Source organism: Anastrepha ludens, chromosome 2 (assembly GCF_028408465.1).
Source record: "Anastrepha ludens isolate Willacy chromosome 2, idAnaLude1.1, whole genome shotgun sequence".
In the NCBI taxonomy this organism is placed as follows: Eukaryota; Metazoa; Arthropoda; class Insecta; order Diptera; family Tephritidae; genus Anastrepha; species Anastrepha ludens.
Window position 1 is genome coordinate 112,995,252 of NC_071498.1, and position 19,409 is coordinate 113,014,660.

A 19,409-nucleotide genomic window follows, 5' to 3' on the forward strand; every position below is an offset into this window, starting at 1 on the left:
AAATTTAAAAATATGACAAATAAGAAAAAAAAACAAAAAAAACTTAAATAAACCCAGAAATAAAATAGATAGAAGAGGCACCAAACAACTGCGGCCGTATAAAAAGCACTTAAATTAACGCTTATTGCAAAATTATCATTCAAACTAAACACACAAAATGCTGGCACACATGCTGAACTATGCATGTGTGTTCATATATGCATAATTAGGTATGTATGTATGCGTTTATTAAGCGATAAGCATAAATTTCAAGCTTCACTCAATCCTTTTGGACACGAATGGAGCGCAGCGACTGAAAGCGAATTGAGGTGCTGCAATTAAATGTGCCACTGCAATAAAGCAAAAAAACAAAAAGAAACTTCAACAAGAGAAATAGGAACCACAGCAACTAAAGCACCGCGTGAAGACATTAAAATTTTGACGATCAAACAACAAATGAATATTTGCAGGCATAAGGCATTTATATTCACAAAAATTAAGATGACAGCAATCGCAAGCGCCAACGTCATCGCTCAGCATCGGAAATATGCAAAATGCGCTGTTGTAGCTGCAGGCTTTACAAATCGTTTGCAGAGCAACAAAACGAAGAGCACGTATTGGCAATAATGAAGTCAACATTAACGTCCGCAAAGGTGACAATTATGCGAGCAAACATTTCGCATGGAAATCATGCTAAAAAATTTGTTTTAAAATAAAAAAAAAAATTGTAATTACAAAACAAAAAATGCTATTATAAACGGTAGCATATGATTTACGCACTATGCATTTAACAAAATCAACTTTGCCGAATTATTCAGATGCGAATTTGTTGTGACGCATCGCTGGACGTCGCTGGATTTATGTGAACAGGTCCTACTGTCCAGCGTAATGTACCCTAAGGGGACACTCACACACATACACATGCATACGCACAAAAGTATTAACCTCTTGTTGACAGCTAACGGGTGTGTTGGGTGTGGTGAGATGCCAGAAAGTGAGCTAGAAATAGCGAAGTCATATTAAAGCAGCTACACGCAATTTTTTATTTTTTAATTAACAGTTGAAATTCATAGGTGTTGATTAATTTGATTAAACAAATTTGTTAAAATTGATGGCATCGCGTGGTGTGATTGTATTTTGTTGATCTGTTGTGCGCGGCATTTATTTAAATTTTAAATAAAATTGAGATTTTCTCATTTAATAATTAGCTGCTGACCCACAAAAAGGTAATAAGAAAAGTGGAGTAAAAAATCTGACACCAAAACATGTGAAGGTTATTTGCCACACGCATTTATTATGTAATTATTATAATTTTTCCGCTTCATTCAAATCGCGTTGATGGATCTGTAGATAATGTTTATGAGTAGATGAGATATGTTTAAGCCAATATTTTTACATTAAGCGGTCACTATGTCTGTGTGTATGTATGTAGGTATGTTGCATGTGACTGCCACTCGGTTTTGCAGGTTTTGATGCGCAGTCGATGGGCTATGCGCATAGCAGAGTACATTTACGATGTGAGAAAACTTCTAAAATACAGCATCTGCATGCGCAGTTAGCCTAAAATGACTATATAAAATTATACGGCGCGTAATTTGTCGGGCCGCACTAAGCCATATCCTTATAGTGTTCCAGTTTTGGAAAGGTACCGAAAAGAAAACTGAGTAGAATTTTTTTTATTTCACTCTACGCTGCCCTAAAAACGCAGCAGGCCAGCAGCTATAGGCAAATTTTGTTTTTCATTTACTTTTAATAATTTTTCTATGAAAATGTATGGTAGTTAGCTCTCTTGCAAAACCCTTTAATACAAGTTTTAAACTTTGTGCTAATTAATAATTAAACAAAAAAATCAATATAATTTTCATTAAAATTTCAAACATTTTAATTGGAATTTTTAGCAAATTTCTTTCTGCCCTAAAAACCTGTAGCACAGCAGCTGTTGCCAAATTTTTAAAACTTATGTTTTTTATTTAATTTTAAGGGCTTAGAGGTAGTCAGAAGGCCGAAAAATGGATGATTTTCAAACTTTTTTTTTTTGCTAGTCAATTGCTTTATTTTACAAAACTAAAAACATAGCATTAATACATCATGTTTCGACTTGACTTTAGCAGAATTTACAAAAAAAATAATAATTGTGAAAGTTATCGCTGTTTGCGTGGAGCCCGTTTCTCCAGAAGTTCCTTACGGTGATCTTCACAAGCCATTGGAGATTGAGCTAAAATCAATCGAACAAAAGAAATTAGTTTCTTAATAGATAATCTCGTGCCTGATCGAAGCTTTTTTTCAAAATTAACAATATGGCAGCCTCAGGAAATATTTTTCAGATTTTCGAGAAAAAACCGAGAATTAATTATTAAAAAAAAAATATAAATTTAAAACAAAAAGTTCTTCGAAAGCAGGATAATTTTTATTGAAATCCACCAAGCGGTTTTTAAGTTACAGTGATCACCAGCTCAAAAAACATAGTTTTGAGAAACACGCATTTAAAGTTTTGCGAAAGCTCCGGAGCGCCCGAGCGCCCTTTGTTAATTGTTGAATAGCTCGAAAAGTATTTGTCGGATTCACTTCAAATTTTCACGCAATATTTTTAATATATTATAATTTAAGAAAATGCAAAAAAATCCAATTTTTTGAAAATTCTGACTACCCCTAACCTTTTAATAATTTCTTTATGAAAATAGAGTTCAGTTTCCCATAAAAATCCTATTAATCCAAGTTCCAATCTTCGTACAAATATAAAAAAAATTACCAAATTTTAGAACATTTTTTTCCAGTATTTACCTGTAATAAAGTAGAACTTCGAATTAGCTCCAAAATCCCCCTGATTCTGGAATTTTTTTTTTTTTTTGCTAACGGTATTGGGTTTCGTTATATGGCGAAAATTAACAAACGGCTAGCTAAAAATATTACTAAAAATCAACGCGATTTTTGTAGCACTTGAAGCTTGCACCAAAATTCAAAGGGATATAAAACTGCACATCAATGGTTTTTCTAAAAATTCTATTTAAGAAGTTTGAGAATTTGTTATTTGTGTTTTTCACTTAGGACAAAAACCTCAAACGCCGTAAGGCATTCAAAAAACCGCTGCTCTCATTATCAAGCATTCAAATAATCTTGCATGGGCTAAGGCAAATTCAGAACAGAATGGGCAAACGTAATATTCACTGGTGAATCTTCCGTGTGACCGAATAATTGTATACGTCGTCCTTGGTGTGCTGACTGATAATCGGCAACTTCAGTGAACCGTTAAATATCCACTTAAAATTCATGTTTGGGGCTGCTCTTCCGAAAAGCGATCTGTTATTTGTGTTTACTGACAAATTGAATGCAGTTTTGATGAATAAAATTTACCAAAAAGCTTGATAAACAACAGCTACGAAGATGTTTGGAAGAACTAGACTAGCTTGGATATTACAAGAGGACAACGATCCCAAGCACCGAAGCCGAAGGTGTGTAGAGTGGAAACAGCAAAATGGGATTGATATGTTAGAGTGGCCTTCACAGACGCAAGATGTCAGCCCTATTGAAAATATTTGGGCAAGAGGTAAACAAAAGAAAAAGGAAATATGGGCGCTCAAGTTATCAAGGCGCTTAGTTATCAAGGCAAATTCGGGTGATTTCCAGCCGAAATTTTTTAACATTTTCGCAGAAATTAACACAAAGTATGGCTAAATGATGTGGAGCCATTATATCTAATGGTGATGACTCTTCATTTTATTGAATATACAGCGCACGCTCGATAACGTGAACGCTCTAAAGCGTGAACACCCCAAAACGTGAACAGACATTTTTGTGCATTGACTACTCTAAAACGTGAACAAACCCAAAAAGCTCTACAACATGAACGATAAACGTTACAATTATTTGAATGTAGTTTACATTGATCTCAAGTAATTCTGAAATTCTAATTATAAAATAGGCATTTTATTCGTAATTGCATGTAAGGAGTAAAATATTTCAGTCGCGCTTTTGGTTTTGCAAAGAGTGTTTCGTCTTATATTTCTAGTGAAAATGAGTTCTAAAAAACCCGTGATCTTGACATTAAAACAAAAGGCTGAAATTCTCGACTTTTTAAAAAAAGGCTCATCTGTGACGATTTTAGCAAAGAAATATAATGTTGCTAAATCAACAATTTGTAACATTAAAGCGAAAAAGCAAGTTATTTTAAAATGCGTAAACAACACGTATTGTGGTCCTGAAAATAGAAGAACACTGCGTTCTTCAGAGTTGCCCAAAATGGAGAGAACTCTCTATCGTTGGTTTATCCGAATGCGAGATAAAAACTGGCCAGTAAGTGCTCTAATGTTGAAAGAAAAGGCAAAAACACTGCAAGCAAAATTTAAACAAAATGAAGCAAATTTCTTCGCTAGTGATGGATGGCTCTAAGGATTCAAGAAGCGGTGCGGTATTCGTCTTCTTAAAATATCAGGCGAAAACCTATCTTCGAAACCTCAGCTAGTGGATCCGTTTAAAGAAAAACTTAAAGTTAAATTGGCCGAATTGGAGTTGTGCAACGATCAGTTATATAATGCTGATGAGTCGGGGTTATTCTGGAGACTTTTGTCAGAGAAAACGTACGCGTCAAGTTTGGAGAAGAGCGGCCCAGGGGTAAAGTCTGACAAGCAGCGAATCACGTTTTTATGCTGTTTAAACGCCAATGGATCCCACAAGCTTCAGCTTTTGGTAATTGGAAAGGCGAAGAATATACGCTGCTTTAAAAAATTTCAGTGTCTCACCGACTATAAGAGCTCGAAATGCGCCTGGATGTCGGCTATTTTCAAGCAATGGTTTCATGAGTCATTTGTTCCACAGGTGAATATTCCTTTTACGTTATGTCCGATTTTTAACGTTAACTGGTTGTTTTTTAAGGTTCATCGTTTTTAAAGGAGAAAGCCTTACCAATTAAAGGTCTCCTCCTAATCGACAACGCTCCTTCTCACCCAAATGAAGCTGAACTAACAACGAAGAATGGGCAAATTTCGGCAATGTTTATGCCACCAAACGTCACTCCCCTCATTAAACCGATGCATTGCATTACAGAAACAGCCTTCTAGCTTCAATAGCAGCGACAAAGTCTGATTTCCTCGAGTCGTTTAAAAAAAATTTACTTAAAAACAACTATAAATCTTTTGGATGCGGCTTGGTTTCGTGTTGGTGAACCAACTTTAACTAAGTACTGGAACAGTATTTTAAATTTTTCGGTAAACAATGATGATCCCGAAGATTATGTTCCGTTGGGGGTTTTAAAAGAAAAATGGGAAGCTTAACTTCGAACCTTGATGAGTAACACCGTCGATCTCCTTAGTAGTTTAAATCCTGAGGTTCGTTCGTGTTCGCAGACATGCTCAGATATATGTATGTATGTGGGCTATTGAACAAAATTTTGTTTATTAAAAATTTCAGATTGAATTCACATTAGCAGCCATTCATGAATGGAACGAAGATATCGAGGAGGGCAATGCAGATGACGATCATCAACAAGAGGACGAATCCGATGATGACAGCGTATCAGAGCAACTGGAGAAAATTAACACTAAACCTACCGGTATTTTATGTATTCCTATTCCTACCAATATGGGTCAAATGACCCGTCTTTAAAATATTATATATATTATTAAGATCAAATATATTTCTCGGTAAAACAATTAGCAAGAGAAGAGCAAATCTTGAAAAATACATTCGATGTATTTTTTAATAAAAGTCGTGAAGGCAAATGACGATTTAATAATGTTATTTCTAAGAACTTCTGACACAAAGTTTAAAATGGGTCATTTGACCCGTCCATGGTAGGTTTAGTGTTAAGCAGACTGAAGCAGTTGAAATTTTCAACAAGGCGTTAATATGGCAAGTTTTAGAAAAACAGAAGATACAAAAAAATATGACTAATTTTTTTAAATAAAACCATCGTATTACTTAATTTTCAATTCATATTTCAAGAATAAAATGTGAATTTAAATGTGAAAAAATATATTTACTTAGTGTTTTTGGGCATTCTAACACTTTTGTTAACGTGAACTGTCTTGGTTTGAATTAGTTCACGTTATCGAGCGTACGCTATATTGAGTTTAATATTATAAATATTGTAAGCCCATACAATTCAGTTTGTTCGAATCGAATTAGGCAAATAGAGTCCAAGCACTGGTGGTCACTCTTCGATTCGACAGACTGTATATACATATATACCTTCTGCTCAAATATGAACGAGACGTTATCAATAAAACGGTCCGCGGATGACATATGGCAAAAATAATTTTTTTGTTTTTTGGTAGAACTGTTATAAGCTTACATGGCAAATTTCAGCGCGATATGTCACATAGTTTGTTTTCTGTGCTACTGTAAACAAGTCAAACTCGAGTGTGTTCTTCGAATTCTCTTTTATGACTTCAATTGTCTTAAAATGTTTTCCACGGAGCGGCAACTTGAGCTTGGGAAACAGGAAAAAGTCACATGGAGCCATATCAGGCGAATACGGTGCTTGCGGAACTATGTTTTAAATTTAGTACAATTAAAAGAAATATCCATTGGTCATCTCTCTTACGGAGCATTCACTTTCATATTTCTACTAGAACTCTACACCACAGTCATCTTAAACTGCTTAGCGCCAATTATTCCCGTAGTGAGTACTTAGAGAATTTAATGAGAACGGGAAACGAATTTCGCTTGAGTTTCCGGTATCAAAGAAGGAGTTTTATAAAATTTTAAACTCTTTATTGTAATTTATTTAACTATCCTTAGTAAGTTATGCTCAAATTAGCTTTAGGAGGTCCGAAAAACTATTATTTGGTAGGTAGAACTATTGGAATTTTCCCTAACACTATGGATTCCTTTAATGGGCTAGCCATTCAGTAGCTTTTATAAACGAGCAAAGCTTTTTTAGTTTTATATTCGCTGTATCCGCTACATCTATTGCACTACAAGAGTGCGAAGTCTCCTTCAGGCTAAGCGTTCACACTCACATAGGAGGTGCCTGATTGTTTCCACTTCTTCCCTGCAACAAGACACAGCCTTCTAAAAGTCTCAACCTTCTGGCATGGTTGCCTATTAAACAATGTCCAGTTAATGCACCTATCATGTTTCTTGTAAGTTCTCTATTAAATCTCAACAGGCTTTTTGGGCGACCGCTGTTCCATTTCGGCCAAGTCTGTTTGATTAGTTCGCATGTAATCAGGTATTGGGTTATTTTCACTTGTAATACATGACAATAAATATAGAAGAATTAAATATACATCACTTTTGTATTAGCTAGTATTTTCTTCCGTCGTGCACATTTGAAAATTTACTGAAAACATCGACCAATGAGTTGACTTTCGAAGCCTTTTATGCCTGAGCTAGCAGGTCGTTCCTGCATGTGATTAATTTACAATATAAATATTATAAATAAGAACACTGACATTCAGAACAGCTTAGCTAAATATTCTTATGATTATAACAAAGCTATGTCACTTTTAACATGCTTAGATGCACATTTTCAAGCAAATCACTTGATCAGGTGGTTGCACTCTTTAGCAAGTTCGTTGCTTAAGTCTTTTACTTTCGACTACTACAGCGGAAGTATTCAAAAGCCATAAAATTTTATAACCTAAGCCATTAATGCACCGACTTTTCTTTGATATAAATATTATCAAGTTCACAAAAAAAATTAATAGACTCTTTGCCTGAGAGAGCATTCGAATGACCTTGAACTGTTATAAAAAATTTAACTGCTATGAAATTGAAACAAACTCGCATGCAGCCTAAAAGACCATGCACAAGCACAGGTTTTTCGATTATTTAGCGCTTCGAGGGTGAAGGGACATTTACCATGGATAGCCTTTTATTGACAAATGAATGCGATAAAATGTGAAACATAACTTTGTTGAACCGGTTTTTGCGGCCACTTTTATGAGACTTTTATACCATGGCCCAATATCTGAACTGTGCATGCGTGTATTTATACAAGTGCAAACTGATGGGACAAAGTGGCGGGGAAAATAGTAGCAGCTCGATATATTCCCAAGTTTTGGCTATTAGTTTTTCTTATTTTTTTATATAAAAACACAGGTCATAAGAGGATTGACTTTTATATTTTGCGCCTTTGCAACACTACATGCAATGAGCTGTACTTTGTTATTTAGATCGAAAAATTTGATATTTTTAGCAAAAACTTACATACAAGAAGTTCACTTAAAAGCTTGTTTTGTTCTTTTTTCAGTGAATTTGCTGGTGAAAATTTGCGGGCGATGATTAATACATCATTTATTTTATCAATTTTTGAAGTAGATTACCGAGACACGAAGGCATTGATCAATTTATTTCGACTTTTCGCGCTGAAGCACCAAACGCTGAGCTAATGTGAGATGCTGGTACAACAAGTTCCAACGCCGCCGGCTATCCTTGCAGGTTGAATTTCATTAAGGTCCCAAAAACTGTTGTTGTGCCAGAAACAATAGATGCCGTGCGTCAATTAATAACGCAAAACCGTCATTGGATATATCGTGAGATACAGGCATCTCTGGATGTTAGTGGGACCAGCATAAATTGAGTATTGCATGAACATTTGGTCATCAATACGATTAGTTCTTGTTGAATACCGCACAACTTGACAATTGTCCAAAAAAGGATTCCTGCTGATTGGTGTAAAGAAACGCTGAAGAAATTCAGATACGGCGATTGAATGCAACTCCATGGCATAGTATATCGTGTTGAATTTGGGATCAATGTATATGAACCAGATATAAAACAGGAGTTGTCAGTATGGATGGTCCACGACGAGTTTTATCCAACAAAAGTTGTGCACGGAAGAAGGATCTCATTGCAAATAGTCCCTTGTTTTTCGGAAAATCTGGTAGTGTTGCAACTGTATCACTAGAGCAACTTAAAACTGCTAATTCTGAGTGGTACATAACCATTCATTTGCCAGCAGCGTTAGGAGAATTAAGGAAGACCAATCACTGAAGATGAATAATCTTTCACCAAGACAATGAGAGATCTCACGTATCGGCTCACACAAGAGAGTTTTTGAACACTTAAAAAATCGAATTAATGGGTCATTCGCCTTACTAATCATGTCTTTTTGCTCGCGAACAATAAAAATAAAATGCGAGATCAACGATTTTCAACGCTTAAAGAAGCTGTTGAATCCTTTAAACAGTCCGTTTTGGAATCTGTTGACTGGCAAAAGTGTTTTGAAAATTGGCTCAAGAAAACGAAAAAGTGTACTGACATCCCAGGAGAATATTTTGAAAAACAATAAAGCCATTTTCATTATTATTTTACTGTGGTTTCATTACTGAACGCAAAATATAAAAGGCAATCCTCATACTGCAACAAAAATCATATCATATCACTCGAAGTATTGAACTTTGTACAAAATAAAAAAAGGCTGACTAATCATCATCATATTTTCATGTTTCTTAGCCAGAATTGTTTTAAAAATTCTGGGTATGCGGTTTTGTACCCCTTATTAAATAAAAATAGTTCGAGCGTTCTTTATATGGAAGAAAATATGCAACACTTTCTATCAAAATAATTATCAAAAATTAACGCAAATTTATAGTCACTTTAAATTTGCATTGTATTATTATTAACGCAGAATTTTTTCAAAGCCTAAGACAAAAAATTAGAAACTTTTCAAGAAAATGTATCGAATATTTTTAAAATTTCATTTAAAATTTACAAGTATTTACTTGCTACAGCCGGCAAGGAGCCATCACTTATTATTGCTATTTTACAAATTCAAACGCTTTCGGAATCTGTTTAACACTTTTCATGTATCGTCGCCATAACCGAATGTGTCAGTGCATGGCTAACATTCGGTAGGCCAATCTCCGATTGTTTTTCTGCCATGAAAAATCCTCATCAAAAATCACCAGCCGTTCGGAGGTGGCATAAAATCGCCACACCACAAATTGGAGGTGGAGCTCGGGCAAACCCCAACAAAGAGTGTAAGCCCCAATTATTATGGTTTTATATCGACTTTGGAGTATTGGACTGGATGTGCCAAAGAATTGCGAGTTTTTTCTTTACAAAACTGAAATATTGTTAGAAGAGATTTTGTTTTTTTATTATAATCTGCTAGATAATTTCAGGGCATATGTCCGCCGCTACTACGAGTTACTTGGTCCTTTCGATCACTCCAATTTTCGACTACTTTTTCCTATAAATCTGAATAAATCTAAATGAGCCCAATCACCAAGATCTTTACGTAAAACTTTCTACGTAGTCAAAGGACAAAAGCCAACCAATTGAGAACGACGACGAATGGACATTTTGGTGTCTTCTTCAACATTTCGCTCTATGAACTTCGCCTTTTTTTCAAAGTGAAGTTCGTTGGCCATTCTCAGCTGTCAACCCACAGTTATCGATTCGATAGTTCTCATGCAACTAAAAATATGCCCGATATAAACAGGGTAGGAATGGAGCAATTTAATTTCTGTAGTTGTCAAATAAACAACTTTGGATGATTTTAAAGAATGCAAATAACCGTTATTATTTTACTGGAAGCCATCGCATATCTATTGTATTTATTTTATCAACTTTTTTAAGGTAGTTCATTAAGTTTTTTAAATTAAGGTATTCAATGAATCTAAAATCAATGCGCGCCGATAAAAAATCGATACAAAATATTAACCTTTAGCTGATTTCCCTGCTGGTGTAAGTTCAGAAATACATACCAATTACAAACAAAAGTGAGCCTCAGATACAATCACACTTTTACAGAAAGAAAAGGTGCCTTACACATTGACAGCAGAAGCATGCTGAGGCTAAGACTACCATGAAGGCGCAAACTAGGAGGCAGACATGCCTTCGGCGGCTAACTAAGACAGGTTTCGGCTAGCCATTATAAAGTTGCCGCCTTTACTGCCAAGTTTATGTGTTTGCTTCCTCTTTGCTGCTGTTATTTATCCTTTTTTATGCTGTATTTTATTCCTATTCCCTTTTCCATTCAATCACTTTGCCTGCTGCAGTGCATTAAGTCCAGCCATGAGACTAAATTCCTTTCGCTGTAACGCTGCTATTATTATGCTTTTCGTTTAATTTTACAGCGCACCAGTCATTATTACGAGTTTTTTTTTATACATAATCAAGTCAGTGATTCGAGCTTACAACTAGTTTTAATAATTATTTCAAGTTTTTGTTATAGTCTTCTTGACTCACCTTCACAAAGTATGCGTAGGACAAACTGATTGCAATGGTGGGGAATGGTGAACTCATTAATGGCCAATCTCGCGTGCGCGGATCGGATTTGTTGTCCATGAGATCACGCCAGCCAGCGTAAATTGTGTTGATGTAGTAGTCCTGAAATAGTGAAAAGAAAGGGAATTTTGAGAAAAATTTATTAAAATTAGATTAAAAGTATGCATGTACGCATGTTTACAATAATTATTAAGAATATACTTTTTATAATTAATTTTTACCTGACTTACAGTCTGTTTCAGAAGAAAAGAACCGGATTTTTTCTTGTAACTTCAAGAAATATTTCGATCTGCTTTTTGCTGCGTAATGGTCCCACTCAAGGGCTACGACGCCAGTGATAGTTCAGGTTAGTGTCGTTCGAAACTTTTCGGCAAATGCGACCAAACAAAAATGAGTGAGAATTTGCGAAACGTTTCGAGATGGTATTTTTATGGAAACAAGACAATAACGTCACAATAATGGACTGGCCTCCCCAGTCCCCAGACACCAACGCCATTGTGTGGGGAATTATGAAAACGTATCTTGTCGGAAAGCCAGTCCACCATTTAAAGCAACTCGTGCGTCATGTTCGCAATATCTGGCCCTCTTTGTCGACGAGCTACGCAGAAAAGCTGGTTCAAAGCATGAAGAAGATGCCAGGCTATACTCGACAAGGATGGAGACTACACGGCTTATTGAGTAATTGCGACTCGTATTTTTGTACATAGTTTCATGTGAGAAAAATTTTAAATATACATATATATTTTATACTTCATGAATAATCGCGGTTCATTTTTTCTGACACAGACTGTAGATGTGACTCTAACGAGTCGAAATGCAATTTAACAAGTGGCAGAGCTTGTAGGAACTTAAAACTACGTTAAACACAAAGTTCAGATTAAGAGCAAAATCCCAAATCCCCCAAATTCAGATTAAGAGCAAAATCCCAATCGCACAATTACTAATAGCAGTGCTGCACTGGCTAAGCTGTAGAAGCGTGTTGCTTGCTGTCGGTTCATTTGGCGGTTCAAAGGCCTTGAAGCCACCTACACACCTCTTTTGGGTGTTCAATCAAATATTGTTAAATAAATTGCTGTACCCAGCAGGTACATATAAAATATAGGTTGATATAAAAATTGAATTAAATGCAAACAAAAAAAAAAAACAAGAAAAAAAAAATGATCGCTGTATATTCTTTTATCAAGCAGTCGAAGAATATCCACTGCTGTTCCTGCGTGAAATGAAACACAGCATTAGGAAAGCTTTGTTTCGTAGCTAATCAAAATTTCCAACATAGAATGAGTGCCCGTTCCTTAGATTTTCTTTAAAATTTAATGCATATTTTAAATAATTTTGCTTAAAAATACAAGGCCCTTGAGATTTGTTGAGTACTCTTGATTGAAACCAGACAAAGTGCGGTATTTGCTTTTGGAACCTTTTCGCCTAATATTTGGCTTTCAGAAAACTTTACACTTCAGAACAAAATTTAAATTTTAAAAGATCTCTGATTCCCGCAGAACTGGTATCTTTGAATTCATTTAAAAATTGCCTACCTAAAATGAAAAACCTACGACTGAATAGAGCCGGACAATAACACAGAAGGCGCCGGATCATCTTTTCTTTGTCCTCATCTAGGCATGCCTACCTATTAAACACCGCCATGTAATAACTGAAATCAGCGGGCTAAGAGTATGCTTTTTATGGTTTTGCAGAGATTCTGTGCGTTCAGCATTGAGAGCCATCCACAATTGTCGGGCGAATTCATTACGCCATATTTTATACGCTGCTCTTAAGACTTCCTCAAAGATAAAAGCATATATTTTATATTTTATTATAAAAGCATATTTATTAAGTTATGTCTATGTCATTGTCATTGGTGTACTCATCGGTCAATTTGATACCGAGTCTCGCTAGTTTATCGGCTCTACAGGTACCCATGTTAACTTTAGTGTTTTGTTATGCTTTGTGAGGGATTTTATCGCCGCTTGGCTATCAGTGAAAATTTAGATATCATCTCCAGATATCGGCTCACGCTATACCAGTGTTATGGCTTTCATTATTACCAGCGGCCTAGTCGGAAAGTCACTAGAGTAGTCGGGGAGTCGAAAACTGAAGAAGATCCTTAGGTCCGCCCACCGTGGTATCGAGGCTTGAGCTTTGTGTGTCTACATGGATGGACTCGCCCTCTCTTACATCGTCGCGTTCCCACTTTTCTCTTAGAGAGTAGGAGGGTCGTGAAGGTTGTAATGGCAAGTGTAGGTGGTTGTAATGGCAAGGGAGTGCATAGTCCACCAGTCCGGGAAGCTCCGAAATAGCAGCCAGGACTTTACTGCGACCCTAGTCCGTGTTCGACCATCTACTTAAAGTGATCAGCCTTATTGCCGCACTGGGCGCGATATATCTTGCCTGCAGATCTACTGGCAGGAAGTTTAATGTCACATATAATGCTTTCGACGCGGCGGCCGACGTAGCCGAATGGGTTGGTGTGTGACTAGCATTCGGAATTCAGAGAGAACGAATGTTCGAATCTCGATGAAACACCAAAATGATGAAATTTTTTTTCTAATAGCGGTCGCCCCCCGGAAGGCAATAGCAAACCTTCGAGTGTATTTCTGCCATTAAAAAGCTCCTCATAAAAACAAAAACAAAATATCTGCTTTTCGGAGTCGGCTTGAAACTGTAGGTCTCTCCATTTGTGGAACAACATCCACAAAAAGGAGGAGGAGCTCGGCCAAACACCCAAAAAAGAGTGTACGTGCCTATTATATATATCATATATAGATGTTGGATTCTTTCGATGTTGTGGTGACATTGCGCCAGTTATAACAGATGCGAGTCTTTGAACCTTGAGAACTTTTTTAATGTTCACACCTTTCTCAAGGACTTCAAGAAATTCCACCATTCTGCAATACGATAGTAGAAAATTGGACTAACTACTGCTGCCTGCCACCGGTGTATCATACCGGGTTCCAACCCCCAAAATCCAATAACTAACACAGAAAGGCTTTAAAATGAATACTTTGTCACAAAAAGTTAGTCTGATTAAATAAAAATAAATAATTGGCGCGTACACTTCTGTTAGGTGTTTGGCCGAGCTCCTCCTCCTATTTGTGGTGTGCGTCTTGATGTTGTTCCACAAATGGAGGGACCTACAGTTTCAAGCCGACTCCGAACGGCAGATATTTTTATGAGGAGCTTTTTCATGGCAGAAATACACTCGGAGGTTTGCATTTTGCCTACCGAGGGGCGACCGCTATTACAAAAATGTTTTTTTATATTAATTTTGCTTTCACCGAGATTCGAACCTACGTTCTCTCTGTGAATGTCGAATGGTAATCACGCACCAACCCATTCGGCTACGGCGGCCGCTTGATTAGTCTGATTAGTGACTTAATTTTTTTAGTCTTCGTCATAGAATGCTAAAATTGACTGCAATCATTTGCTAAAAAATCAAGTGACTACTTATACGCAAATGACTGCATTATTTTGCAACTCTGCTCTCGACTGATGAGTAATATTTACTATCGTGATCACATAATTTCTAATTACACTTTTTTCATATATTTAGTATGTTTTGGAACAAATATTAATGATTCAATGCACTTGAGTGATTAGTGTTCAGTAATGGTGACTAGCGACAACTGTTTGCAGTCCAGCAATAGAATTGGCCTTGGCGGCTTACTTTTTTGGTGGGTGCAATTTTTTTGTAAATAAATAAAAGCGGTTTAGCCTAAGAAAAAAGTATTGCGATTTACTGAAATGAATTACCCAAAATTGCAAAGAGATCTTACTTTGCCGATTCCGTTACTTTATGGTCCCACCTAAGCCCATTTAATGAAGCAAATATGGCAATGAAGTCTTTGTAATTGGCCAGCTGGGGGCAGCTTTGTAAATCGAGTTAATTTTTAAAAGTATATCTCTACTTGCTTCTCAAACCTTCATTCCATTTTCGTTGTGAATTGATTATGCGCGCTTTTTTGGCAAGCAGATTCCCAATTGCACGGTAATGAATGCATCCAATTAATTTACTAGAATATCCCAAAAGAATGCATGAAATTTTTTATTCGAATTATTTTCATTTGCTAACGCCTCCGTTTTAGTAATTTACGCAATGAATTTATAGAATTAAGTAAAAAATAAATTTATGTTTTTAACCAAATAAGAAATTTCGCTTATTCAAACAACAACACACATGCATTTTATGAGGCTTACATTCATCCCACTGCCGCTTCCAAATGGTCAAACCCACGTTTTTGGAAACCTAATGGGAAACCTAACCCTGTGGTAATAGGTGCACCTACGCCGAGTACAAACCCGAAATTAGCAAATCAGTCTTGCAATTGTTTTAAACAAAAATAAGGCAAATTTAATTGTATTCAACAAAAATACTGCGAAATTATCTAAAGTAGAGAATTTTTTTCAACCATTTTGCTGCTACAGTCTGAAAATGCAAAGTCAAGTGCTTGATTGCGGCAACCCCTATTAAGCCTAAGTACTAAATTAAATGTTAAGTAAGTGAATTATTTGCAATGTTTTGCCATAAATGAATACTTGAACTTTGGCAACTGGTTTAACAGTGATTTTGTAACGGTCACGTTACTCTTTTGGGGGTTAATTGAGTGATATGTAGTAAACAAATTTTAACGAGTCTCTTATTTGGATTTTATGGGAAAGTAGATGCGAGTTGTTAACAATTTTAAACAAAATTAAGTAGAATTGTGCAAATCTTGCTGTAAGTTGAGAAGGTCACTTTTTTCGATTGCTACGATCCCGTGAATTTTGGGATGTCGGGATTATTCCTGAAATTTAAATATTCATTTTAAAAATTTTGCTACAACTTGCATCAGTGAGCGGACAGAGTGAACGCTCGATGCAGACACTAGTGGAGGTTTTAAAGAGAGATTTAGTGAGAGACACTTTGTGTATTGAACGCTGAGACTCTAAAAAGAATGTATCAGTGTTTCTTGTCACGTCTGGCTTCTGCTGCTGGGCCACTACCTGGTAGGCTTATAACGAACTCCATTTGGTGTAAATAATGCAGACAACTAGTTGAACTCAAATTGTTTATGTTTACTTAGTCACCATAAATCTGAAGCAAATTGTAGTGATTATGGAAGCCTCAAGAAATGAAATTTCAGTGTCTAGTTACCTAAATATAATATAAACAGTAAAAAATCTCCAGGCTACGACAGAATTAATGGACAAATTATAAAGAATCTACCCGAAAATGGAATTAAGCATCTAAGGAATATATTTAACTCGTCAATAAGATGCAAATATTTCCCTTTGCCTTGGAAAGTACCAGAACTAATTGCTCTGCCCAAACCAAATAAAGATGCCAACAAGCCTTCATCATACAGGCCGATAAGTCTCTTACCTATTTTGTCGAAGCTATTTGAACCACTGATTTATGAACGCATTGATTCCCTAATACAATCTAACGACATCATTCCCTCTCATCAATTTGGCTTTCAACGATACAACAATAACACAGAGTAACAAACAAAATACAAAAGGAAATTGACAACAAAAATTATTGCGTCGCAGTCTATCTTGACGTGGCTAAGGCCTTTGACAGTGTATGTCATCCCGGACTATTGCACAAATTAAAAAAAATACTTCCAACTGACTATTATCTAATTTTGAGGAGTTAAGTGAAGAGTGAAAGATATTTTTACGTTAAATATCAGGACGATTGCTCTAATGTACTACGTATGTAAGCAGGCGTTCCACAAGGAAGCGTTTTGGGGCCACTCTTATTTACATATTATCTATACACATGATATACCCTGCCCAAGTGACCATAGCATGATTGTAAGCTTTGCTGATGACACCGTTTTAATGACCTCTAAGAGAAACATAAATGTTGCCACAAATAAACTACAACAGCCAGTTAACACAACGCTGGATTGCTTCAATACATGGGGAATAAAAATTAACACAGATAAATCTATCCAAGTAATATATAATACACAAACAGAAAGTGTGATCCACAAATATTGACTATAAATAATAAAGTCATTAAATATGATACAAAAGCCAAATATTTAGGCACAATAATTGATGCAAAACTGACGTGGAAGGAGCATATACTTCAAAAGAGAAATGAAGTTAAAAACAGATTCAGTCAACTCTACTGGCTACTACGAAACGACTCGCGCCTTTCACTTGGTAATAAATTGTTAATTTAGAAAACTCTTATAACTCCGATCTGGAAATATGGCATCGAACTATGGGGAACAGCAAGCAAATCAAACCTTAAAATAATGCAACGACTACAATCAAGAATCCTAAGGACTATCACAAACGCAGGCTGGTACATAACCAATGATGATATACACAGGTACCTCAAAATTAAATTTATCGAAGAGGTCATTCGAGAATGCAGCAATCATATTCACAGAATTCTAACACACACAAACGAAGATATGCTGAAAATTCCACATTCAGAACTGCAAAAACGAATACTAAAATGAATAACTCCTACAGCCCTAGCAGATACTTCATCACTAAAATAAATATCAACCTGTTCTACGTTTTATGTCATATAATTCATATGTTTATTTATCTGTCCCATGTCATTTATTCTTATATGCACTATCCCTCTTATGCTGTAAAACAAATGTACTTTAAATAATGATTTAATTTTACGCCAATATTTCTATAATTCGATTGTTATAAAAATTACTAAGTGTCGAAAGTTGACAGATGTATTAATTGGAAAAAAGAAAAAAAGAGTTACCTGAAAGTTGTTATAAATGAAAAGCAAAAGCTGAAACTAGAGGTTTATGACCTAAAATAAGGGCCTTCACCATACATCTAGACCTTCTACTGAATATGTCGTAACTCATATGAAGTTTCTATTTCGACTTGGTTTGGTTTTTTCATGTGGGCACCTTGCTGTCTGAGCATTTCCTTTTCAAAATGGCTTCAAGCAAATCGACTCGCTGTACTCATCCATGCGATAAAATTAAAATTTGGGTGACCAACTATGAAATGACAGTTGGTGAGTTGAAACAGTGATAGCACGAAAATCGGTAAGACAGATATGTTTTAAATTTGAAATTCGAGGCCTTCACCTGGCATTTCTGTTTTAACAGATTATATGTATATACTTAGTCCTGTCTTAAGTTCTGTTACAAGTTAAGTCCATTATGAATATGAAGTTATAATACTTTTTTTTTTACTGAAGTTAGCTTTATTTAATCATGTAAATATTAAAAAAGAATTATATTTTAATTCGATGTGATCACCGTTTGCTTTTACACAAGCCTTCAAACGATTACGCCGCACGTTCGATTCCATGTATACTGACTTCGCTGCTCGAACAAAAGATTGTTTGAGACTTTAAAATTATATGAGGTCTTCGACAGGTCATCTTCCCCAATTCTGAGCACAAATTGTAGTCCAATAGATTCAGATCTGGACTTTCAGACGCCCAATCATCTGCGGCTATGAACCCAGGACATTTTTTGTAGGCACTGCTTGGTGGTGCTTGTTGGAGCGGAATCTTGCAAGAAGAGCAAACGCTCTCCATTGTACTACAGAGTACTACTCAACCTCCACGCCTTCTAAGACATAACCGCTTAACCCCTCTTAACCCCTTTTTCGCAGAAATGAAGAAATGTAACTTTTACAAGACACTCCCCACTAAACCATTACGGAGGCTAGATTGTGGCCACGCTGAACCCTTGCAACAACACTTTTTGCGTCTTTAGAAGTTTTAGCACAGATTTCTTCAATAGTGAACATTTTCTCAACTGTGGAAAGAATATTTTCATGGCCGTTGACTGCGTGCCACCGAAGAAGCTGCTTGTATCTGTCAAGGGTAATTTTCTTCAAACGCGTTGTCGAAAGATTACCAGGCTTTCAGGGGGAGATCATCTCTAATTAGTCTTGACATGGATCTGGTCGATCCATTTATGCCCCTAGATATGATTTTATACTTACTAAGGGCTAGTTAGTTCTGAATCCAGAGCATTTGCATCTTTGTGAATGTGACCATTTATTTCAATGTGCAAGAAGCGAACGTTAGTCAAGCTCTCTGGAGTAATTATAGTAGTTTTTGTTAATTTTGATACATATTTACTTCACCTAATATATTTACTTCACTCAATTTACTACCTTATTTTTTATCAACATATACTTATCCCTTACTTCAACTTAACTTACTGCAAGCACTTTCTAGTTTTCTCTTTAAAAAATGCCCAGCTGCTTTAATTGCACCCCACACACCCATCGGCTATTACCTCATTCACGCTTTTAGTCTCAATTCA

The 19,409-nt window shown here is 36.0% G+C and overlaps 1 protein-coding gene across 3 annotated transcripts in view; it reads right to left on the reverse strand.

Annotated features, from left to right (window-relative positions):
• Positions 1–19,409, reverse strand: part of LOC128855112 (elongation of very long chain fatty acids protein 7) — a 124,896-nt gene that overhangs the window by 14,016 nt on the left and 91,471 nt on the right. For all 3 annotated transcript variants that reach the window (XM_054089754.1, XM_054089753.1, XM_054089752.1), the window contains exon 2: positions 11,116–11,256. In XM_054089754.1, coding sequence (XP_053945729.1) covers positions 11,116–11,256 — 141 coding nt within the window. The remainder of the gene's footprint in view (positions 1–11,115; positions 11,257–19,409) is intronic.